Source organism: Convolutriloba macropyga, chromosome 7 (assembly GCF_964194025.1).
Source record: "Convolutriloba macropyga chromosome 7, txConMacr16.3, whole genome shotgun sequence".
In the NCBI taxonomy this organism is placed as follows: Eukaryota; Metazoa; Xenacoelomorpha; order Acoela; family Convolutidae; genus Convolutriloba; species Convolutriloba macropyga.
Window position 1 is genome coordinate 44,159,687 of NC_134474.1, and position 26,280 is coordinate 44,185,966.

At 34.3% G+C, this 26,280-nt stretch overlaps 3 protein-coding genes across 7 annotated transcripts in view; 2 read left to right on the forward strand and 1 right to left on the reverse strand.

Moving 5' to 3' along the window:
- Window positions 1-10,738, forward strand: part of LOC142342901 (dynein axonemal heavy chain 2-like) — a 270,510-nt gene extending 259,772 nt beyond the window's left edge. The window contains exon 58 of the mRNA XM_075394558.1: window positions 10,217-10,738. Coding sequence (XP_075250673.1) covers window positions 10,217-10,371 — 155 coding nt within the window. The 3' untranslated portion in view covers window positions 10,372-10,738. The remainder of the gene's footprint in view (window positions 1-10,216) is intronic.
- Window positions 1-26,280, forward strand: part of LOC142342898 (arrestin red cell-like) — a 553,550-nt gene that overhangs the window by 199,929 nt on the left and 327,341 nt on the right. The gene's annotated exons all lie outside the window — the stretch shown is intronic.
- The window catches only part of LOC142342896 (uncharacterized), an 81,382-nt gene continuing 74,809 nt past the window's right edge, over window positions 19,708-26,280 (reverse strand). For both annotated transcript variants that reach the window (XM_075394551.1, XM_075394550.1), the window contains exons 4-6: window positions 23,242-23,325; window positions 20,691-20,911; window positions 19,708-20,247 (exon numbers count right to left, since the gene is read on the reverse strand). In XM_075394551.1, coding sequence (XP_075250666.1) covers window positions 20,068-20,247; window positions 20,691-20,911; window positions 23,242-23,325 — 485 coding nt within the window. In that variant the 3' untranslated portion in view covers window positions 19,708-20,067. The remainder of the gene's footprint in view (window positions 20,248-20,690; window positions 20,912-23,241; window positions 23,326-26,280) is intronic.

Below are 26,280 nucleotides of genomic sequence, written 5' to 3' on the forward strand. Positions count from 1 at the left end.
CTTTTATGGCACTTTTTGTATTCTTCTTCTTATTTTGTAGCAGTTTTCGCTACTTTTCATTTTCATTGATTTTAATTTTGAGTTATTTCTGTTAAAGAATATTAATTAAATTTGCGAAAATTTTGACCAATTTTTGTTTTTGAAGTTTTGGAATAGTTCTTCGGATTTTTTGTTTTCTCTGTAGTTTTTCTTGATCAGTTCCTAGTTAACAGCCGTTCTATAGGTGTTGCGACTATGAAGCGACACTAGAAAGCTAGACATGGAATTTTTCGCTGAAGTAGTTTTTACAAATTTCTATTTTTTAGGTTAATTGTTTTCTGCAGATTTTAATTATTGTTCAATACTTCTGTGCTAAGTATTGGGATGAAAACTGATCTAGTAGATTATTTAAGTATTTTCGACGAATGACTGGAATAATGCCTTATAGAGAGTTTGGTCTGGGAATTTTATAGAGAATTTTCTTTATTGATTTTGTCTTTCGTCCCCTTTCCTCAGTTTCTCTCTTTATGAACCGATTAGGAGTCTGTATTAGGAGTCTGATTGCTCTTTTTCCAAGACTCAGTTGTTTTGGAGTACCTATTTAAGTAGTTGGTTTTTTAAATCAGATGCTGTATCAGTTTCTTTCAGGTACTTTTCTCATATTATCTATCATGCTGTTGTTTGAAAATGTATAGTACAATTATGTAGAAGGTACACTAGGCCTGCGAGCATGGTCAGTTTTCTACTTCAAGTCGTTCCTGGAACTCTTCAGGCTATGTTTTATCGAGATCTAATCACACATTTTCCTGATTTTTGAAGTCCTATTGAAGTGATGATTGTGGTCACGCCGAAACAGGAAGTAGAGCGAAAAAGAAAGTGGTTGCGCTGCGGTAATCTTTTCACTCTAATTTTAGTGGTTTTTGTTCACATGCGGCATTTGACATTGATTTTCACTGTTTCGATCCTCTTGGGGTTCGATCCTCTCGGTTGTCAAAGTCTTTGCACCAAAAATGTTCTCAATGATACGCCGCCCCTATAACTTAAATTTTAAGGTATCCACGATAACTTTTCCAACTAATTTCTGTTTCTATCTGTATTTTTACGACACGCACGTCCATTTCGGTGCTATGCCAGCAGTCTGCCGGCTATTTTTCTTAATTCTTGATTGATTTAATGTGCCATAGATTTTATTTTATTATCCTTTCATTTATTGAATTTTATCCGTTGAAGATTTCGGCCGGCAACCATCTTTTTTACACAAATTGATGTACTGAATTTTTTACGACTAATTATCCAAAAACCCTCAAAGGTACAGTAAATTGTTTTCTGTATTCTTGTCCTTTCAAGTCCTTGATAATAATTTCATCCGGTTTAGTTAAGAACTGCAATTTTCTGCTTTCACGCATCAAACATGAATTTCAAAGTCATGCCCTAAAAGTTTACCAGTTCGTACCGCATTACGCCAGCTATGTATTTTTCTCTCTGTGCAGTCTTATTTAATCATATTGCGCTGTTATTGGTTGTGATGATGTTCATGTCTCCGATTTTAGATGTCATTTTGACATTAATACTATGTTTATGTATTTCAGTATCAATTGAAAACTTACTTGGAGCGACTTTGCTAAAATGTTTAATACCGTCTTGCTTTTCATGTTACCTTGCTAAGAAATTATCAGTTTTCCCTTTGCTGTGACATTTTCCCTTCCCTGGAAATATTGATTGCTATCTGCATAAATCGAATACTTCAATGTCTTTGATGTGAACCGAAATATTTTTTCCTTGTGCTGCGATATTTATTTTGTAATGAATCAATGTAATTTTAGTTTCTAAGAAATCAGGTACAGTTAGTAAACAAAGTAAACAAAGTTAGTATCGTCATAATTCATTTAGATAGTAATATTATGTAATATCTTCTGGACAATATACTCAACACCAAAATACTCATTATCTCATAATAGCCCAAGTTTGCCCAATATTTCAATTCGCCCAATAAATCAGATTATAAGAAAGACTATTTAGAATAATCATACTTAAGCGAGATGATTTATAAGACTGTACTCCCTTTTGCTTCAATTGACTGTGCATATTTTGGTATTCAATATTCTACACATATTTAGAAACGGAGAATTAACTATTAATTATTTTTGTGACCCATATAGTGGGGAGGAACTACATGCTTAACAGGGTTTTATACTACCATTATTCGTGCTTCTGCGAATCGTGGGATTTTATATGAAACCAGAACTACAACGCTAGTATTCAGAGGCGATCAGTCCTGATTCCTAGATTTCCCAGAGGAAAAGTTTTGGCTGGGAGATCGCAAGACGTGGTTAGAATTGCGTCCTCCCATTTTACAGAACTTAGTTATGAATCTTTCAATATTGTATCCGGTATCACCATAGTTGAATCATCTCTCGTTATACATGTCTACATAACCCAGTATTGTTGAATGAATTTTTTGAATTGTTTTGAATTATCTGAAGTTTCCCCAGGCGAAGTTTGTTGGATCTGACCCATTGCAGTTTTGTGGCCTGGATCCACTGTCTGTGACCTACGTCCTGTTGATTAAATGTTGAATGTAACAGAACTAGGTCAGCCGGGATTGAGCTGTTTGAACTAAATCACGATATGATAAATTAGTTTCAGTTCAAAAATCAGTGATAAAGCAGGCACATGCTATGTTAAGTTTAAGAACAATCGATAGCTTCCCGTTACCAATCTTTCCAAGAATTTTAGTTAAATCTGATCTTTGTAGTTTATATTTTATCCTAGCTAAATGAACGAAGATGAAAATTTGGTCTGCCAATTATATGTGACCTTAAAATTTTTAAGTCTCCTTCGTAACACATATAGCCCTCATTATGAGGGCGAAAATTGGGGAAAATTTTGTGATTGAGGTCGAGCCGATTATTTGCTGCTCATGAAAATTCAACGGTTTTTTGGCCAGAAACCGAAGCGCTACTTCTGTTTGAGGTCTATTTTTTAACCAAATTTTGATCAGAAGACTACAAAAACTGGTTGAAACCTTACTATAGGAAAAGGAAACAAATCCGTCTAGAATAGCTGAGAGTACTTTGCCTACATTGTTGTTTTCATTTCTTTTTGCACTAAATACAAAGTGCATGCGTGTATTGTTTTTGAGCTACATTTTGAAGAGCGCCTGAACTTTTCAACAGTGTGAACCCTTGAGGGTACCAAGCACTTGTTAATTAGGGCATCAATGCGCCCCTTGTGGTTCCCCTAAGATTTCAGCTACACTATCATATCTTGTTCCTTTTTCAAATTCCACCCAGATATTGATTATTACAACAGACTGTCAAGCTGAGATGTGCAAATTGGATTAGTCTATTCTGTTCCTGGCAAATCAGTAGGGGAACTAGGCAAAAGACTAATAAATAAATTAGTAATTCAAAATGTTAGGTTTGTAGTGAAACAAGTTCTCATTGTGAAAAGAATGCTTTGAATATGAACGCGAATTAAATCGTATTGAGTTAACCTTGAATTTGAGCCGAATTTATGCTACGGGCAATTTTTGTTTGCGACTGGCGCATGACAGTGAGTTTGCACTGATAGTAGATTCTATTATCCACCCATTTCAATATATACATTTTCCGGATCTTTTCTGCTAGCCCCCCCCCCCCCCCCCCAGCCCTATATAGCCGTTAATTTAGCACCCCCCCCCCCCCCCCAAAAAAAGCTAAGTTTTCGCGAATTTTTTGAGCGAAACGTGCATTTTATTGAAACAAGAGTGTCTAGGTAGATTGGTGGCACTTTTAGAATAGTTTCCTTAAAAAATTTAATAATCGAGCCCTCATTGTAGCTGATAACACCAAAAATGAAATAATACAGGAATTTTTAATGATGCTTACGTTATATACTATAGCTGTGCTAGCTTTCAATAAATGCATATTGTTCATGTATGTATATGTAAAAAACTTACTTGGCTTTAACAACATGTTTAAACATATATAAATGGGGGTGCCTAACTAAGTGGGGGGGGGGGGGGGGAGTGTTTGGGTGGCGCTAGTAGAAAAGATCCCATTTTTCATCCCCTCTCCATTTCATGCACCGAATTTCCTGAAAGCTAAGAATTTGATAGCCATGCAAAAGCTAGTCTTTAATTTCACATTTCATGTGTTTTTAAAGATCAAAAGTAGTGCTTGATTTTTTCTCCTGTTTCATTATTTAATTTGACATCAAAATTGAGTCTATGTATATGTTAGAACATAAAGTTGCCCTGACACTAGAGTGGTTGCGCCTGAATGCTGGATAAAAATCCCAAGGGGAGTAGTTTTTGCATTGTAACTTATTTAGTGAATCAAAAATTGCATCCATATTTTACACCCATAATCGAGAAATCAAAAAATCATATTTGGGATGTTAATATAGAGTAGTAAAATTTAGACAAATGCGTGGTAATGCGAGTTTTTAGCCTTTGATTATCTAAATTGAGTAGGCCACTTTGTGTGACACTGATTATTAGGGTTTAAAAATTTGGTCTCAATGAAAAGCTTTTAATTGCTCTCAATTAAAGTTTGTAGTAATTACTTGGGTGCTATTCGTCGTTGTACGCCATTTTTCGTGTTACCATTTGTTTATTTCCAGAACGAGACAAACTGGTAGTTTAAAGCCCAAAGGCGTTAAGTTGAAGCGCAGTTCCCTTAGAAATTTGGTATTCTTTAATTATACGTCTCATAAAAACTGCTCTAAGAGCTCTAATTGCATGTGATGAAACATATTTGACTTGGAGTTTCTTTAGTTCCTTTAAAAAATGTTCTGGGGCTTGATATTCTACTGATACTTAATTGCTAACAAAGTTTAAATATCTAAAGTTGTGTCTGTCCTTTCTAACAAAAAAAGTTTTGCTTGACCAATCTTGAACACTTTTTGACCGGTCTAGAACTGCTCTGCCTTTTTTACAATCCAAAGATTTGGATTGGATTGATGTGCTGTCTTTCTACGACTCGAAGAGGAGTATTGGGCTGCTGAAATTTTTTTAGATTAAGCAAGTTTATTCATTACTTGTACTTTTGGCTTTTGTTTTCGAACCTTGACTTCTGTTTTTAACAGGAGCTTTGTTACTAATACATAGTGATTAATTACTTCTAGCAATGTTCATGGTCTCAAGGTCATTTTGAGAATTTTTTTCCATAACAGTCCCTCCTCCGTATTCCAATTAAAGAACACGCCACCTAACTACACCTCCACCTATCTGTCACCTACCTACTCTCCCCCATCTATCTACCATCCCCCGTACATAACTACTCCTTTCTCCTTCCTAGCTGCCCCTGCCCTCTCACTACCTACCCCCCCCCCACCCGCACCTACTTACCATCCCCCATCTATAAGCTTCCAGAGTCTTAACAATAATTCTTTTTAATTGCTCTCAAACGAAGTTTGTAGCAATTATATTAGTCCTGTCGGTCTTTTTTTTATGCGATTTTTCGCTTGACCAATTTTTCGTCTGACGCTTTTGACTTTTCGTCCTCAAAAACGGGATAAACAGGTAGCGCCCAGCGGGCATTATGTGCTCTTAGAGCCTTTCAGGTCTGTTTCAGCTCAAACTGTCTTGGAGACTTATACTTATACTTATGGTGTGAGGGGCGGTTCTTAGAGGTTGACACCCCCCTTTGTTGACCCCCACCCCCACTATTGGCTCCACCCCCCCCCCCCCACCGCGCTTTTGCCCCCCCCCACCCAGTGCTGCCCCCATCAGCCCCCGGTGCACCCCCCCCCCCCCCCCCATGGCTAGCTACTGACCAAGCCAACCTCTCGCCGGTCGTTTGAGAGCAATTCGCCCGACGTTAGTCGGTTATGTTTGTTAATTTGGTTTGATTATTTTAGTTTCTCAATTTTTGAGAATGCTTGTCTTTTTGGCTGGCATTGTTCAATTGATTCGGTGTGATCAAATGCCAAATGATACAGTAGTTCTAAGTTTTTCATTCAATTATTTGGATCGTATTTCAGCACTTATCCAGATATGTTTTCTGCTATGCTAAGTTTTCTCGCACAATTTTGAGCAGCCGAGCGCAATCGGCGGAAATTTACTGCCAATAGTCAAATAAAAATTTTGCCAAAGTTTTTTTCAATTTCTCCCCTTAAATCTTAGTATTGGTCTATATAACTTCCGATGACGTCATTGAAATGATTTTTTTGTTGAAATAAAGCATTGTAGAATGTCGAAATACAGGTTAGGCTGTGCCCAAATCTTGATATTGCTCGAGGAATTATCTCATTTGGGACATAATTGCATAATACTATTAAGTTTTTTTTTTATTATGATCTCAGACTAGAATCTCAGTTTTTTCCATTGAATGATAAGTATAATTAAAGTTATTATGCTGTTTTAACATAATTTTAGCAACCAAGTGATAGCTTGTTTTTACGATGCTAGGGAAATATTGGAAAGCCAAAAGTTGACTGTTATTTTATTTGGAGGAAAGTGATTGGTAGATGTTAGTTGGTTTCCTTCGATCAGTTTAGTTTGCAGACGTTGGTGTGATGGGGTTCATATTTCCGTGGAAAATACGTCTACTCATGATCAGACCTCCTTGAATCGTCAGTAACATTTTAATTGTTTTGGGAACGTCTAATCAGTTGTATTTCTTTCATTTTTCTCTGTTCAACTTTAAACCGTAAACTTCTAACTAATATTTATAATTAGAATAGCATGAATTGTGATTAAAAGAAAAACAAAGCTCTTGTAGATAAATTGCTTCTCATAATTTGTTTCGACCTCCGTGAATTTTGGAGGAAAAATCTGCTCATTAAAAAGTTCATGCAGAAATGATGTTAATGGCGCCCTAGACTTGAGGTTTAGTTCCTACTATCAAATGACGCCATTAAATTTGCATATTAATATCAGCAAGCAAAACAGACTCAGTATTGGCAATCTCGAGTGTTATTACCACTCAATGCATAACTTGTGAATAAACTGACTGCATCATTAACAGAAACGAAAAAACATAACAGGACAAGTCCTGGCGTACAATTCAAAGAATTTTCATTGACTACACAAAAAAATTAGACCTGGAACGGACTATGAGTGAATTGGGAAAAAAATTTCTAGAAAAATCAGATAGAAAAAATAAAAAAAATCAGAAATCCCAAAATTCCGCGTGTGAACGAAAAACCAATAGCGATCAATTGAAATTTGGTCCAAACAAAAAACTAGGCCTAGAATGAACGATGAATGGATTGGGAAAACCATTAAAAAAATTCAATTCAAAAAACAGAAAAAACAGTAAAAATCAAAGTGAAGTTGCCGCATGTGAACAAAAAACCACTAACGAGAAAGCAAATTTTTGTTCAAACACCGTTTTCTCACTCTACTTTAAAATTAGAGCGAAACAATTTCACGCCGCAAAACCACTCGCTTTTGCTCCATTTTCCGTTTCGGCGTGTCCAAAATCACCACTCCAATCTGACTTCCTAAATCACGGAAATATGTGAACAGATGTTTAAAAAAACAGCACCCCAATACAATTCAAATTTTTGAATTGTAAAAAAGCAGGTGGCATAGCTAGTGACGGAATAATCTAATTTTTACTTAGGGATTTTTGAATGGTTTATCGCAATGAATTAACCATGAAACTTGAATTAAATCATGTTTTCATCAAACAGCAGAGTTCAATCTCTTTGAACAAAAACGCTTCGTTCAGAACTTTCAAATTTACGTGTTCCTACAAGGCGGTCCTAGAAAAAAATGTTCACGAAAAAAAAACAGTCCCAAATTGCAAAATGGGATCTTTTGCGTTTGTGCCCCCCACTTAGTGGGTGCATTTTATTTGCACCCGCGGACGCACGTGCCATATCGATTTAATATATAATGGCACGTGCTTTGTAACTATGGCGGTGCATAACATACTGGGGGGGGCAAACAGAAAAGATCCGCAATTTATTCCCAGAAAAAGTAGCTCAAAGATTCGCTGGAACTTTTTTTGCAAACTTACAAGATTCTGAAGGAGCTCAAATTCGGTAGTAAGGCCAAAGAAATTGTACCGATAACGCAGTTGCTCCGTGAACCCAGGAGCTCTGAGAGGATGAAGAACGCCTAATTAAAATTTTTTAGCTGCCAAACAAGGCATTGAATAAAAAACAACTTTAGAAATTATTTTGCCTGAAAAATGAATTGTTGTTATGCTTATCGGAGTATATACTGTTTCAATTCGAAATAACTAGAATGTTGGATGTATAATGATCGCAAGTTTTCATAAAGATGATAAATGTTAATTATACAGAAAAAAAATATCACATACTTATATTTTAGGTTTTCTAATTCTTGTCACAAAAGCGTGCATTATTTACGCTATCAACATGGTATCATAAACTGAATTGCGATTATTGCAATTATTTATTATATAATGGAAAACTATCCGCAATTTTCTCAACTTAATACACATTTAAAACGAGACAGCTCGTGCAGGACTGTGCGCAGCACAGAATGTTCCAACACATCTCAAGTTTGTCACAATTTTTTCTGTTCTGAGAAGCTCTTTTTACTATTTGTTTCGCAGAGTTGAAATAGAATTATTTCTTTGGAGCAATTTTGATACTAATCAGAACCGTCCTTTTGATATAAATTTAACACATAATGAACCGCATCATTGTCAATTTTTTTACAACATAGAGCAGCTCCTTGGAAAGTAGAAGTTAGACAAGATCAATAAGTCGAAAGTATACCTAACTGAAGAAGTCGTTATCAATTATCAAGTCTCCAGATCCAGCTCAACATTTTTCTCAGCAAAATGTTATTGCGTTTGAAGATGTTATCAACAAATTTCAGTTGTTGATTATGCCAAGTTTTGTCTCTTTGTAAAACTTTGTTGAATTTTATTTCTGTCCATCTGTCATATGTTTGGTCATTTTTTATTGTGAACAATCTAAATCGAACAAAACAAAATTTTTTTTTCAATTTTTCTTGACAAATCGCAGAAGAATTATGACTTTTCCCGTTCAGAAATGGTTCTTTTTGTTTTTATTTAGTTCACCAGCATGGAATTTCTGATTGGATATTAGGTCAACTGGGAAAAGCGCATTTTAAAGTCTGCCAAGAATAAGTTGTGAAGGCGGTTGCAATGTTGACAACAATAAAATTCTACTTGATTTCCTAGTTGAATTAATAAAAAAAACTGTTGATCTTTCTCTTATAATTTTTCTCCCATATTTTTGTTCAACCAAATAGCATGACAAAGAAAACTTTATATGCACGCAACTTGTTGGTTCAAGAGGCCATCGAAACCACCAAAGAGAATCACAAAGTCTTTCAACTTAGTTTGGTTAAAGTTTTTCAATTTTTAAAGTTACCGTTTTTCAACCTGCGATAAAATATGTAGTCTTTTTGTAAAATTCGTAACTGGCCTCTTAGGGCTACAAAATGATATTTCTCTTTTTTTTCTCTATGATGCGTAAATGAAAAGTGAAAATATGACTAAAAAAACCGGCCTCGCATATATATTCCCCAGTTTTAAAAATGTTGCAACAATTCTAACTCTTACTAAAATTGGAATGAATTTAGTATGCATCAGGCCATATGAAATGTCAACCGTACTAAGTGTTTATCGGAAGAGTTGTACTAACTCCTAGTTATATTAGTGAGAATAAAGAAAAAAAGCAGAGTTTGAACCTAGATATTAAATCTTTGAAGATAAACAATCATGCAACAATTTTTTCTTGCGATCTAGTAAGAGTTAGTACGATTCTTAGAAAGTAATTAATCTCTATTGTCTCATAATTTTTTCCACTTGTGTAATTTTTGGTGGAAGTATCTTTCTTTTTTTCTCATTAAAAAGTTCCTGCATACATGACGTTGATTGTGCCCTAAATTCGAAACGTTTCGTGTTCATTTAATTACTCGATAATAATTTGTAATGCTAAAATAATTATGGTGATATATATGCTCTCATTTAGGTTGTCGGTTAGTTTATTTGTTTAATAGTAGGTTTTAAGTTTAGGTTATATTTGGGTATAAAAAATGCCTAATTTTTTAGTATTTCGGCACATTGGATAAATTGAGCCATTGTTACGTTGTTAAAGCTATTACTTTTTGAAACGTCTTTATTGAAAAGAACCTTCATATCTTTAAAGTAATTGTTTCATTTTCACTCTCAGACACACTTAATTCATACATGTTTAGTTTAGCATACATGCTTAATGAAAAATCTAGCAGGTCGAAAATGATCGCGTTATATAGAGATCATAACAATCTCGAAATTTTCTCAAAAACGATGTTGTTTAGGAATGTACGCGTGTCCTTGTTACTACTTCCCGAACAGAGCTGGTGCTGGGAATCGGCCTTCATTCGTCGTGGCCGTTGACCTCAAAGCAGGCGAAAAGAGCCCGGATCATTGGGTCAAACGAGGAACGGCACTGCTTATGAGCTTAGCAACTTAGTCTTGAAAATTTAGCTAATTACAAGCGAAAGAAGTTCAGCATTGTTTGCAATGAAATGTCAAGATTTCACGCGTGATGGAAATAATTTACTGAGAAACAGAAAGCATAGAAAATTGATACATTGCGTTATAGTTTAATGATTCTTGGCGCCATGTTAAAGAACCAGCGTGAAACAATTTTACTTAATAGCGTCGTTTTAAAAAAATCAAAGATGCGCAGGCAATTATAGTTTGCTTTTGATCAGCAAGCCAATTAGTAAATTTGTATTCATAAAAAACTTCAATTGTAAATTGTAAAGTGTACATTAGTTTGTAAATATGTTTGAACGTCTTCATTCAATCGACGTTAATATACAATTAGCATTAAAGATTCGTTTTACTTAGTGAGAAGGCGCTGTAGATTTTCATTTCTAGGTCGAATATGGTAAAGATGTGTTTAGCATAAATTATATCTGCATCTCTATTTAAAGATCTTGGCAATAGCTCTCGTATTCTAAATATGGAAATGAATTAGAGAGCGTAAAGCGAATGTCTGAAGGTTAACTGGGTCGTTTCAGGCAAATAGGATTGAAAGTGCATCTGCAGATGTACAAGAATGAGACGCAATGAAGCTAAATACTGTCATATCCGGAATTTTCTTGCTGGAACGGTGCTGGAAATCGAAAATTAATCACGCTTTTCTACGTTTGGAAAAATTGAATTATGTTTATGAAGGTGATAATAGTGCCGTATAAGATGGATCCAATTAACAATTTATTGCAAACATATAACAGAATGTGTCCGTTGAAATTATATTGCATCTGTTGAACCTTTGAAAACGTCCAATCTTGAATCAATCTATCGTCTGTGTCTCTTCAGAACACCTGGCCCGGCGATTGTGAGTTACTGATGTGTGAATAAAAATGAAAAATCTGTTCACAATATTTCGCCTTGTCTCGAGAAATTATTTCATTTCTGTGCGACTCCCTAGAAAATATCTAATATCTCATTTTTATGACAACTCTTTTTTTCAGATATCTGTATTCTTCGTCGTACAATGTCATGAGTTAAAACAGACGAATGACCAACTATCGGCGAAGTACTCTCGAACAGCCGGTGAGAGGCGGGGCGTTGGTAGGGTTCAAATGATGGTATTGAAGCTGCCTATAGATTACGTTTATTTGAGAAATTCGTTTTGGTGCGCTTTTTATTTGACTGTTGTCTTCTCTGTTTCGGCGTGTCCAAAATCACCACTCCAATCTGACTTCCTAAATCACGTAAATATGTGAACAGATCTTTAAAAAAACAGCACCCCAATACAATTCAAATTTTTGAATTGTAAAAAAGCAGGTGGCATAGCTAGTGACGGAATAATCTAATTTTTACTTAGGGATTTTTGAATGGTTTATCTCAATGAATTAACCATGAAACTTGAATTAAATCATGTTTTCATCAAACAGCAGAGTTCAATCTCTTTGAACAAAAACGCTTCGTTTAGAACTTTCAAATTTACGTGTTCCTACAAGACGGTCCTAGAAAAAAATGTTCACGAAAAAAAACAGTCCCAAATTGCAAAATGGGATCTTTTGCGTTTGTGCCCCCCACTTAGTGGGTGCATTTTATTTGCACCCGCGGACGCACGTGCCATATCGATTTAATATATAATGGCACGTGCTTTGTAACTAAGGCGGTGCATAACATACTGGGGGGGGGGGGGGGGCAAACAGAAAAGATCCGCAATTTATTCCCAGAAAAAGTAGCTCAAAGATTCGCTGGAACTTTTTTTGCAAACTTACAAGATTCTGAAGGAGCTCAAATTCGGTAGTAAGGCCAAAAAAATTGTACCGATAACGCAGTTGCTCCGTGAACCCAGGAGCTCTGAGAGGATGAAGAACGCCTAATTAAAATTTTTTAGCTGCCAAACAAGGCATTGAATAAAAAACAACTTTAGAAATTATTTTGCCTGAAAAATGAATTGTTGTTATGCTTATCGGAGTATATACTGTTTCAATTCGAAATAACTAGAATGTTGGATGTATAATGATCGCAAGTTTTCATAAAGATGATAAATGTTAATTATACAGAAAAAAAATATCACATACTTATATTTTAGGTTTTCTAATTCTTGTCACAAAAGCGTGCATTATTTACGCTATCAACATGGTATCATAAACTGAATTGCGATTATTGCAATTATTTATTATATAATGGAAAACTATCCGCAATTTTCTCAACTTAATACACATTTAAAACGAGACAGCTCGTGCAGGACTGTGCGCAGCACAGAATGTTCCAACACATCTCAAGTTTGTCACAATTTTTTCTGTTCTGAGAAGCTCTTTTTACTATTTGTTTCGCAGAGTTGAAATAGAATTATTTCTTTGGAGCAATTTTGATACTAATCAGAACCGTCCTTTTGATATAAATTTAACACATAATGAACCGCATCATTGTCAATTTTTTTACAACATAGAGCAGCTCCTTGGAAAGTAGAAGTTAAACAAGATCAACAAGTCGAAAGTATACCTAACTGACGAAGTCGTTATCAATTATTAAGTCTCCAGATCCAGCCCAACTTTTTTCTCAACAAAATGTTATTGCGTATGAAGATGTTATCAACAAATTTCATTGTTGATTATGCCAAGTTTTGTCTCTTTGTAAAACTTTGTTTAAATTTATTTTCTGTCCATCTGTCATATGTTTGGTCATTTTTTTATTGTGAACAATCTAAATCAAACAAAACAAAAATTTGTTTTCAATTTTTTTTGACAAATCGCAGAAAAATTATGACTTTTCCCGTTCAGAAATGGTTCTTTTTGTTTTTATTTAGTTCACCAGCCTGGAATTTCTGATCGGATATTTCAGTCAATTTTAGTTCAACTGGGAAAAGCGCATTTTAAAGTCTGCCAAGAATAAATTGAGAAGGCGGTTGCAATGTTGACAACAAAAAAAATTTACTTGATTTCCTATTTAAGTTAATAAAAAAACTGTTGATCTTTCTCTTATAATTTTTCTCCCATATTTTTGTTCAACCAAATAGCATGACAAAGAAGCCTTTATATGCACGCAACTTGTTGGTTCAAGAGGCCATCGAAACCACCAAAGAGAATCACAAAGTCTTTCAACTTAGTTTGGTTAAAGTTTTTCAATTTTTAAAGTTACCGTTTTTAAACCTGCGATAAAATATGTAGTCTTTTTGTAAAATTCGTAACTGGCCTCTAAGGGCTACAAAATGATATTTCTCTTTTTTTTCTCTATGATGCGTAAATGAAAAGTGAAAATATGACTAAAAAACCGGCCTCGCATATATATTCCCCAGTTTTAAAAATGTTGCAACAATTCTAACTCTTACTAAAATTGGCATGAATTTAGTATGCATCTGGCCATATGAAATGTCAACCGTACTAAGTTTTTATTGGAAGAGTTGTACTAACTCCTAGTTATATTAGTTAGAATAAAGAAATAAAGCAGAGTTTGAACCTAGATATTAAATCTTTGAAGATAAACAATCATGCAACAATTTTTTATTGCGATCTAGTAAGAGTTAGTACGATTCTTAGAAAGTAATTAATCTCTATTGTCTCATATTTTTTTTCCACTTGTGTAATTTTTGGTGGAAGTATCTTTCTTTTTTTCTTATTAAAAAGTTCCCGCATACATGACGTTGATTGTGCCCTAAATTCGAAACGTTTCGTGTTCATTTAATTACTCAATAATAATTTGTAATGCTAAAATAATTATGGTGATATATATGCTCTCATTTAGGTTGTCGGTTAGTTTATTTGTTTAATAGTAGGTTTTAAGTTTAGGTTATATTTGGGTATAAAAAATGCCTAATTTTTTAGTATTTCGGCACATTGGATAAATTGAGCCATTGTTACGTTGTCAAAGCTATTACTTTTTGAAACGTCTTTATCGAAAAGAACCTTCATATCTTTAAAGTAATTGTTTCATTTTCACTCTCAGACACACTTAATTCATACATGTTTAGTTTAGCATACATGTTTAATGAAAAACCTAGCAGGTCAAAAATGATCGCGTTATATAGAGATCATAACAATCTCGAAATTTTCTCAAAAACGATGTTGTTTAGGAAAGTACGCGTGTCCTTGTTACTACTTCCCGAACAGAGCTGGTGCTGGGAATCGACCTTCCTTCGTTGACCTCCGTTGACCTCAAATCAGGCGAAAAGAGCCCGGATCATTGGGTCAAACGAGGAACGGCACTGCTTATGAGCTTAGCATTTTAGACTTTTAGACTTTTAGAAAATTTAGCTAATTACAAGCGAAAGAAGTTCAGCATTGTTTGCAATGAAATGTCAAGATTTCACGCGTGATGGAAATAATTTACTGAGAAACAGAAAGCATAGAAAATTGATACATTGCGTTATAGTTTAATGATTCTTGGCGCCATGTTAAAGAACCAGCGTGAAACAATTTTACTTAATAGCGTCGTTTTAAAAAAATCAAAGATGCGCAGGCAATTATAGTTTGCTTTTGATCAGCAAGCCAATTAGTAAATTTGTATTCATAAAAAACTTCAATTGTAAATTGTAAAGTGTACATTAGTTTGTAAATATGTTTGAACGTCTTCATTCAATCGACGTTAATATACAATTAGCATTAAAGATTCGTTTTACTTAGTGGGAAGGCGCTGTAGATTTTCATTTCTAGGTCGAATATGGTAAAGATGTGTTTAGCATAAATTATATCTGCATCTCTATTTAAAGATCTTGGCAATAGCTCTCGTATTCTAAATATGGAAATGAATTAGAGAGCGTGAAGCGAATGTCTGAAGGTTAACTGGGTCGTTTCAGGCAAATAAGATTGAAAGTGCATCTGCAGATGTACAAGAATGAGACGCAATGAAGCTAAATACTGTCATATCCGGAATTTTCTTGCTGGAACGGTGCTGGAAATCGAAAATTAATCACGCTTTTCTACGTTTGGAAAAATTGAATTATGTTTATGAAGGTGATATTAGTGCGGTATGAGATGGATCCAATTAACAATTTATTGTCAACATATAACAGAATGTGTCCGTTGAAATTTTATTGCATCTGTTGAACCTTTGAAAACGTCCAATCTTGAATCAATCTATCGTCTGTGTCTCTTCAGAACACCTGGCCCGGCGATTGTGAGTTACTGATGTGTGAATAAAAAAGAAAAATCTGTTCACAATATTTCGCCTTGTCTCGAGAAATTATTTCATTTCTGTGCGACTCCCTAGAAAATATCTAATATCTCATTTTTATGACAACTCTTTTTTTCAGATATCTATATTCTTCGTCGTACAATGTCATGAGTTAAAACAGACGAATGACCAACTATCGGCGAAGTACTCTCGAACAGCCGGTGAGAGGCGGGGCGTTGGTAGGGTTCAAATGATGGTATTGAAGCTGCCTATAGATTACGTTTATATGAGAAATTCGTTTTGGTGCGCTTTTTATTCGACTGTTGTCTTCTCTTTCCTTCTAAAGATGTAGAGCTATTTCTGCTATTTTTCCACTGTTTTAGGTAACTAGGAAGCAAAGTTTTACTGAGCTCCACCGTTATTATTGTTCCGACCCCACGTGGGGGGGGGAGGAACTATATACTCAAATGGGTTTTTTTTGTTCAGTGAATTTTGGCCGACCGATATATTCATCGTAGAGAAATGTGCGTGGTATCATTAAAAAGCTCGTCCAGCGTAGAATTCGAAATCAAAAAGATTTTTTTGAATTTCGTTTTTTTTCGAGAGTTATTGAGGTTTAAAGTTTCATGTGAACACTGGATATTTGGTTCACTTTTGTTCACTTTTACCGTATTTTTCGTTCGAATTAACGTTTTTTCTACGAAAAATTTAATTCAAAACTAGATTTCACGCCAAAAAGTAAATCAAATTTAGGTTTTTAATAGACGAAAGGAGATAATAAAGACTAGTTCTAGTCTTAGAGGGAAATTAAATATATATAAAAAAATTCGAATTAGGTTTGGGAGCTCTTTTTTTTAGAAAATTTTGCAATTTTTTTGTTTTTTCAAGTTACCTAGAGACTACTAGACACTTTTAATATCGAAGTTCCGTTAATGATAAACCTCTTTTACGATCAAATGAAGCCCAATGAACAAAAAATTTGTTTCAAAGGGATCGCTCATGTTTTTTTTGGATTCGTATCTCAAATTTCGTAATTTCAAATGAAATTTTGATTTATTTTTTGAGGTTTTACTAAAGTTTTATAATCCTATGGCGTAAACGTTTTGATTAAAGGTGTAATAGATTTGCTAATGAGCAATAAGTGAACCTATCTAGTGCTGTGAGTGGACAGCTAATGGCTGTTAAGACTTTGATACAAATTTTCGAATTTTTTTTTAAAAATTAGTAAATCATAAACTTATTTTTGTGAACTATAAGTTCGTCTCAGTAAAACAGGATTGAACTGCTTCATACCAGTGCAACATACGTTAATCTCCTTGGCGGCTTTATCAAATAACTATTGGTTATACGTCTTCAATGCCACAAGATTTCAAATTTTTTTAAAAATTTTTTGGACATTTCGTTTTGTTGTTTCATTTTGAAATCTTATCACGTCATCTTAATATTGATGGCTACATCTTCCTTTAGTGAAGATGTCCAAAGGATCATAGATAAAACTTTCTGAAAAAAAATATGGTTTAAATGGCTTCAACACTTTCTTCTCCCTTTTTTCTAAAGAAATTTTGGTCTTTGCCTGTATTTGTTGTTTTTTTTCATAGTCATAAGACATATTGTGATGTCTTATTGATAACATAGGCATGATAAACATCTTTGTATTCCCATCGTGGCATAGCTGAGCGTAATCATTGAATTCCTATGAAAGCTTTTGAGATTAATGGCTGTTAAGACTTTGAAAATATTTTTATTGAATTTTTTTTGAAAATAAATCAATCTTAAGCTTATTTTCGTGGATTGTAAGTCAGTCTCGGTAATGACAGAACCGCTTTTTTTCTGCATCAACAACAAATTATCTAGTTAGCGGTTTTGTCTTCTAACTATTGGTTTTTTTGTCTTAGGTTCACGAGTTTTCATAAATTTTATAATTTTTGGATTTTTTTAAGTAATTTTGGTTCCTTTTGAAATCGTATTACTTTATCCTAATATTGATAGCTCCCATTGGCTTACTGAAGACGTTCAATGGATCGTTGAAAAAGTTTCTACCGAATTTTTGGATTTTGCCTGTTTTTGTTGTTGTTTTCATAGTCAATGACTTGTTGTAATGTCTTATTGATAAATTGACAAAAATCCTAGTCGTCACATCGTTTAGGCATAATTTAGCGTATTAAATGCCTTCCGTTGAAAGCTGTAGAATTTTATGACTTTGATAGTATGGGTTTTCTCAAAAATTTCGTGGTTTGGATGTTTTTTTCTTTGCCATACGACTTATTGTGATGAGTTATTGATGTCACATGAATGAAACCTGTGATTGCTATTTCATTGATTTTAATGTCTTTGATACTAGGGCTTTTCTCATAAACTTCGTGGTTTTAATATCTTTGTTTATATTTGTTGTTTTTCAAGTCATTTTGTAACAATAGAAACAATCACCTTGCTGTTAAAAAATTAATTGAAAATAGAAGAGTTTATAATGAAAAGTTCATTCTCTAATGGCTTCGAAACTTTTCTCGCTTAATTTTTGTGAGTTTGCTGTTTTTGCTTTTTTATTTTTAGGTAGCCGTAAAATTCTTATCGGTCTCATAAACCTGTAATGTTGCCTGTAATGTTGCCCATAAACCTGTAATGAGTGATGTTACCTGAAGCAGTCAGTTTAAAGCCAATAGTCTTAAAAATATGATATTATACATCTTCAAAGATTTTTCAAACTTTTCAGTTTTATTTGCTCTTTTCGTCAACTTATTCTCGTCATTGAGAAGTCCACTCCAATTCCTTGAATTTCAAAAAACAACTTGTCTTCTAATATTATGTCGTAACTGATGTTTTGTTTGGTGGACATTATGCGTTTTCATAAAAAATATTGTGAGTGGTGTATTTGTGTTTCTTTGTTTCTCTTCTTTTAGCTTATTCAGGTAATAACAGATCCCAATGATTTTCAAATGTGGCCCAAATAAACGAGCTTCTTTCCTCTTTCAGTATAATTTTAGCTGAGTGAGTATAAATGTAAACTGAAATAAAATTAAATAAAATTCAGATGACAGCTAACGATTTTAATGGCTTCAATAATTTATGTTATTGTTCGTAATTTTTTGAGATTTTCTGCGTCTTTGTGTAAATTGTTCATTTTTTTGAGATTTTCTGCGTATTTAGTTTATTCCTATGGTTTAGTCTCAGCAAAGACAGGTCCCATTAGTTTCATATTGACTTTTTAGTAAATTTATCAAGAATTATTTTGTTAAAAAGCTAAGGATTTTTTAGACTTTTGAAATTATTTGGTTTAAGAAATGTTGATTGATCTTTGACTTTAACCTCATTTTTTTTCTCTATGTCAACTTTTTACCTAATCTCATTATGAAAAACATACATCTGCTGTATAGTTAGCAAAAACTAAATTTGTGGAGTTAAGGTTTTATCTGATTGCATTTTGACGTTGTTACTAGGTGCTTTTGAAATTATATATTGGGTTTCTGCCGTGAAAATTTTGTTTTTGCGTATTTTGTTGTTTGCTGTTTTTTCTCGTAGTCTTTTTATTAGTAGATCTCGTGAGCGCTGTAATGAGAAATGGCATTATGTAATTCAATTAGTATTTTCGTCTTGTAACGTGTTTTTTAAAGTCAAACATTATTTTTGTTATCTCTTCATTTGGTTGACAATTAAGTCAAAAATGTAGATGAGCTCGGGTCGGAACATCATGTGCGAACGCACATTAACGAGCCGTCTTGTATTATATCTAGCAGTAACATTGTCTTGATGTTGTAGTCTTCATTGTTGGACAGAGCTCGGAGTAAATCCAGCAAAACTCCAGATCAAATCGTATTTTCAACAATCTGTCCAAATCTTTTGTTGAAAATGTAAAATTATTATAGTAATATTAATTCAATTTTATTTTCTATTCTGTCTAGAAGGAAAAACAATGAAAACTGGCTTTGAAAATGAAGCTATAATTGCGCAAAACAGTCAGAAACATTTTGCCAGGAACATTAAATTAGAACTTAAGTGACTGCAAATGAACTACAAAATCTTAATAAAACTAAATTATTGCTGCCTAAAATAAAATAAATCATCTTTCATCATCTTATACACATCAAGTGCTTGCATATGGATCTCTTTAGCTATACCGTAATTTAAAGTCTCTCATGAAGTCCATGAAAACTGAAATTAAGACAAATCCCGATCTTTTATTTTAATGTTTGGACTCTGCGGACTTTGGGAGCTAAAGTATGGGCTATCAAAATTTCCACGATCCATAAGCAGCAGAAATCATTTTGTAATCATCGTCATTGTAAGTTACTATATATCCATAGCTTTTCATTTTTCCCTTTAATTAAAATTTTGCTTCTATGAACCAAAGTTCTGATTTTACAGCCTTAAATTTTGCAGATATAAAAAACTATTTGATGCGCTACAGTTTGCTTTTTTCTGTTTGAATAATTAGTTTATCGATCATAATGTGTTGCTTTTAAAGGGAAAAAGAAACAATTCCCCATATCTCTAGCTAAATTTATCCCAGTAATGTTTGATTGTTCATTTATGATTGGATCTGTGTGTCTGCCTTTTTGCCTGCTCATCTGTTTGTTTGTTTGTTTGTTGTTTACTGTCTGGATGGTGATGTTGATCTGCTGGATGCATTTGAGTTTGGGTTGGAGAGGAGTCGTTTCTTGACAGTCTCCACAGCCACTGCCATGTCCCATGTCTTCTGTAGTCTGTTAGCTCCCACTGTAGTTAACTCCACATGCAAGGTGTCTTGATTCGCATTACTCATACCATCTTCCTATAACCATTAGAATCCATATATTTTCGCATCATTTTTTTTCGGCCCTAACTGCTTGCATTTTAATAGCCTCAATTACGCTTTATGACCCCCATGTCGTTTTAATCCCCAGGTCTGTTTTCCTCAAAAAATCCTTGTAAATTTAGTTAGAAAGTAGCTTTATGGTATGATTGTTGGGTTAAAACAATTGGAGTTGTAATTATTACTCATATGTGGTCATATTCTAATAAGCAGACGCCATAATTCCTAATAAAATTTTTTGTTATTGAAAAATCTAATGTAATGAGCAAGTCCAGTTTTGGGGGTCAAAGAAACATTTTTAGCAAAACAAACCTCACTTGCCTTAGCATCTCGATGCCTACTACGCGGTTATCGATAAAGGCAACATTTTTCAGTGACTTCATCAGAGTCACTAACATCTACTTGGGTAATTGTAATCTCACCTCATTCTGGTATGTGATTCGCAATGAGCTCCACAGTTCGTACTGTTCCTCACGCACACTCATTGGGGTGTTGGGAGGGGGCACATTGAGGAAGAAATTTTTGAGGGTCAGTTCCATTTTGGGATAGTAATTGGCCACAATGTAACACCCGCCTCTTCTTCCAAAACTCACTCCAATTCCAAGTGCTTCTGTGTTCCGCCACACAATCTGACAGAAACTCGCTAAAACAATGAAGTATAGATTACGTGCATCTGCTTGAAAACTTCAAAAAGCAATGTATAATGAAACAATGAAGTATAGGTTATGTTCATCTGCTTGAAAGCTTAGACACTACATTTTGTAGGAAGCATTTTATCGAGTATTATTAAATATCAAACCCAGCAAGCGATCGATGATGATCTTTGAGTTATATGGTTTTTATTCAACTAAAAACCGAGCCTGTGGTATATCAAGCTAACAAAGTTGCCACTGCAGCAGAGCTTGGGTGCAACGGTAGCATGCTAGGCCGCGGTTCTGGAGATGGTAATTTCGAGTCCTGTAAACATAATTTCTTTTTTGGTGTCAAAAATATTAAATTAATTGTTGCAAACATAATTAGAAATGTTATCTCCAAAAATTTATTAAGTTTATTTGATAGTGATTGGTTAGGTGTGAGATTGCCTATTGCGTGCTGAAACACGTTCTCGGGAGCCAGAGCCTCCTTCTGCTGAGCCTCGCGCTCTTCTGATCTTCTCCCGGGTTCCTGTGCTTCTCTGCACGGGAGCAACCTCACTTCTGCTGTTGGCTACTGGACTAGGAAGCAGAGGAGTGTTGCAGCTAGAAGCTTGAATTGAAGTCCTCTGGAGAGGGTAGCTGGAGAGAGGGCCAAGTCCGTTGTTGAAGCTCCATAAAGTCCGAAACAACTGATTTTGAATTTTTCAGAGTCCCACTTTTATCCTACTTTTCCATATGCCTTAAGTTTAGCCAATCAAAAGCATCGACGTCAGAACTCTGCTTCTTTTCTTTTGGTAATACGTACCGCATGGAGGATGAATTTGGAATTACCGGCGCTCTCCTCAGCATCCTTTCCTATTTTGTTCGTGCATACAAATTTCAATCAGAATCACATAACCATATTTCAAGTAAATTACTTTTGAATAAATTGCACATTTGTGTTTTTATTAAATGAGGGGTATGAAATTGGTACTTCATTGAAAAAGGTAATATAATTTGTTTTACGGTGTAATCAACCACCTGAGTCTCGCTTCCATGCTGATTTTTGTTACTAAATTCAAACTACATTTCCTATTCAAAATTTGCTTATATACTTTGTTTGCTTTATCAACTCTGACGATTTGGTGGATCTTGGATCAACTACAAATGGAGACAATCAACAGAGCAATAATTCAGCAAGATCATTGGGTCAGTAAGAAAAAAAACAAAACTTAAAAGACAATTTTAGACTGCATATAAATATACTTTGTTCAAATATGTTGGTGATTTAATCTTGTTTTAACTTATTCCCTTAGTCAAGCGATTAGCGCTTGACTCAGGCATATTTCTTATTATAGTATATGAGGCTATTCAGCAATTACTTTATTCCTAAATTGCGTCAATTTTTCAAACCTACATTAGGTCTCGGTTATAAAGAACACACTACCCCATTCAAAGCTTAGAGGACTCGAACCTACTACCTCCAGATCCTCGGCCAGGCATGCTACGGTTACACCAAAGCTCCCCCGGATAAAAAACTTGATTTGCTTCATATACAACAAGCTGGGGTGTTACAGAATTCCCTTCTCAAACGATTTTGGTTCCACACAACTCAAACGCCAACTTAACTAAGGCTACACCCAACACAAGGTCAGTGTCTCTTATCCAAGCTCTACTATTTGTAACGACCCAACTGTGGTATCATATAACGCCATATACTGCTAAATATTTAAAGCTTAGAGGACTCGAACCTAATATCTCCAGAACTGCGTCCATGCGTGCTACCGTTGCACTAGAGTAGAAACTTTGCTAGCGTTATATACCACAAGCTGGGTTATTTCACCAACTAATGTGTGTATCAACAGCTCTAATGTTTTACTTATTTATATCTCCTGTTTAACGTATGGTTTAATATGTGATCAGAAGTAGACTGGATTAGGGTTCTTGATAATAGTTTCAATAAGTATCAATAACAAAAGTTTCACAAAAGAAGTAATTGATTGTAATTTGCTAGTACCTTTGGATTTTCTTGCCAAAACGTTCTCTTGTGACATTGGTGGCTACTTAATACTGGAACCGTAAGTGTTTTTCTAAATTGATGGCACGTCTCGTAAAAACCAACGTCTGCTTAGCTCAAATAAATTTTGTGCATTTAATCTAAGTTTTCTCGAAATGTCTCGAATTAAAATAACTGCCTTGCTCTTTCAAAACCACAAGCTTTGATTTACGTTACCATAGTAGTAGTTAATTTCAACTAAGTGTGAAGCCGTTTTTTAAATTACCGACAAGTTTTTCTTTGTTTTTCTTCAAAAACTGAAGGTTTTTTTTGCAAATAAGCTATTATTAGTATCTTCCTTACATATTGAGTTGAATCGTTCTTCGCTGACTTCTGCGAGATCAATGTTTCTGATTTGTCTGTACCAGAGCTGAACTGCTTGCTTAGCTGAAACAGCATGAAAATCAATACCAAAGTACACAGTAATTCACGGACAAACAACGAAGTCCAATCCAATAAATTTAGTCAGCCAAAATTACACGTTTCAGCTTAAAAATGAAAAAGTTTCAAATATAGCTATTAGCGCTCATAGTTATAGGCCTCTAATGAAACTGCTAGAACATTACCGTACAGCACAACAGAGGATATAGTTAGTATTTGTATATGAGAGTTAGTAAATTCATTTTAAGTTACCATATGATAAACAAAAAAGTAGTAAAATGGATGAAATCCTTCTGTGACGCGAGTTAGGTAAAATTCCAACCTACCCATCAATTATAGGTCAAATGTATTGAGTATTCAGGAAGGCTCGGTAATGTGCGTTCACGCATAATCTTCTCACCCCACTCATTCAAATTTACTTAATCGTGTACTAAATGAAGAAAAGAATGATTTCACCTTTTGATCAAAAATAATTGGGGCATGAGCAAAAAAAAATGTTTTCAACTCAACTCACTAAATTAAAAGCATAATGCCGCATTAGAGAGCCGATGACACTGGCCCTTAATGAGACTATGAGAAAAGATGCCTACTTTATTAAAAAAAAACTTAATAACAAAATAGCATCAGATAAAATCTATACCAAAAAAATGTATACAACAAAAAATGTAGTTCACTGGAGAAGATATGGGTCTTGTCCTGAGTGGGAACAGGGTAGAAGTCAACAAGTGATTAAAAAGATTAGCTATCAAATAAAATCATTATATAGGATCATTCGTAACTCCAAATGAAGTCATTGAATCTTGTCTTTATCGAAAACATTTCCAATGACTCCAAAAGCAACGACAAAAACAAGGAGAAATGAGTAATTCAATTAAATTTAGTCAGAAAACGACGTGGAATCCGTTGAAAACATCAGATATCCACTAAAACCAATGAATATGTTCAATTAAGTCTTCTTTAGACGCCAATAGGACTAGTCGTTAATAACAAAAAATAACATCAAAAAGGGGTCAAAAATCCAAAACTCAAGAAGTTTCTTTGAAAACTTGTAGTATCAGAGCCATAAAACAATTTGACAACAAAACTTTACCAACAATAAAATTTAATCACCTAGAAAGAGGATGTGACCTGTTTTTTACTGAGACTAAGCGACATAAGCTACAATTTCGCGGAAATAGGATAAAAAAGGCAAAGCTCAAAAATCCATTGACGTTTTTGAAGACAAAAATTTGCAAAGTCATAACCAGAAAGCAAATTTGGCCTTTCATTAGCGACACTAAGTTTAAAATTCTTCAGTTGGATCTCAAGGGGTCCTCTTGTTGACGGAACGTTTTGAAAGGAGCAACAATGTGAACAACAAATATTGACCACTATAAACAACTCAAAACATTTTTTTGAAAACGCATAACGTCGACGGTTTAAAATAATCAGACAACGCATAAAAAGAAAAGATCATGTTCAGTTCACTAAAAATCGATGGGATTTAAGATTATTTTACAATTTTTAATAAGACTAGTTTACAAGTTGACACAAGTAAGAACAAAAATGGAGCAAAGTTCAAACTTACGTTTATATCTAAGAAAAAGCAATTATCATCACAGTCATTAATTTAATTAGATGTAAAGTTCACTTAAAGTTCAGGTAAATTTTTGTCGAATCCATAAAATCCAGTCCTCTCTGTAAACAAAATATGTTCATTTTTCTTCGCTTGCACGTAAATAAGACCTCTCATTAATTGAGCGTGTATCCAAAACCATGCTGATCCCTTTTTATAAATATAAACAGACCAGTGAAAAGCAATTTAGGACGTCACCTTAATACAAGCTGGAAAACTTTCTACAGCTAAAAGCCACGAGAAGACTAAAACTAACGTTGCTAAAGCTGCTCGACCAATAAAATGTTTTCATCATGTTAAAATTATGCTTTATTGTGTAAGAAGCTTTTAGTTCTGTACTATCTGCAAATTTGAATAAAGCATAAAAAGCATTGTTGGTGACAGTTTTGCTGAAAAAAACTGAATCTCGAAAATGGTAGCCTATTTTTAGCCAAAAATTGAATCAAACAATTGAGCGACCCCATTCTATCGTTCAATCAAGAGTACTGCCGTTGAAAATTTTACCATTTTTAAGAAAGTTTACGAAAACGGGCAAAAATTAAGGAAAATGAGAACCAAAACAGAAATCAGTCGATTTGTTGCAAAATTGTAAATCTCTTTATTTCTTTGAAACAGAAATCAGATTCAAAAAATCTTTTTGATATAGTTTCTATCCTTGCGGTCTTTCTAATGGTACCGCTCACAACTGTCTACGATGAATACTTCGATCGCTCGAAATTGACTGATCAAGAAAACCTTTAGAAATAAAGTGGGGTCGGAATAAAAAGCTCTTACAGCAGAAAAACTCTAATCTTAGTAGAAATTCTGCTGTTGATAACTTGCGATGTACAGTAAAGTTTGGTAATATTCACACGCACAAAGTGACCCCACCAATGTCGTCTACAGTTTTGCTTAAAAAACAAAAAAATAAAATGTAATCAACTTCTCCCGCTGAAGTCTATTATGATCTGACAGATTCAATATTTTGGTCTCAACGAGAAAAACTGCTGATAAAGGTTTACAGGAAAAAAGGTAATGGAACACCAATAGAGTGGAACCGTAATGGAACCCACCAGAGCAGTTTGTCTTGTCTCATCACAAAAAGCTCATTAAAATCAACAAAATTGTTTTTAATTTTTATTTCAATATATACCTATACAGCCCCCCCCCCCACACACACACACACACACACAAACAAAACACAAACACACAAACAGCTACACCCACATATTTTTATTCATCTTTTTTATGTGTGTGACTGTGTGTGTGTGTGTGTGTGTGTGTGTGTGTGTGTGTGTGTGTGTGTGTGTGTGTGTGTGTGTGTGTGTGTGTGTGTGTGTGTGGTTAAGAATTGTTTTCTAACGTTT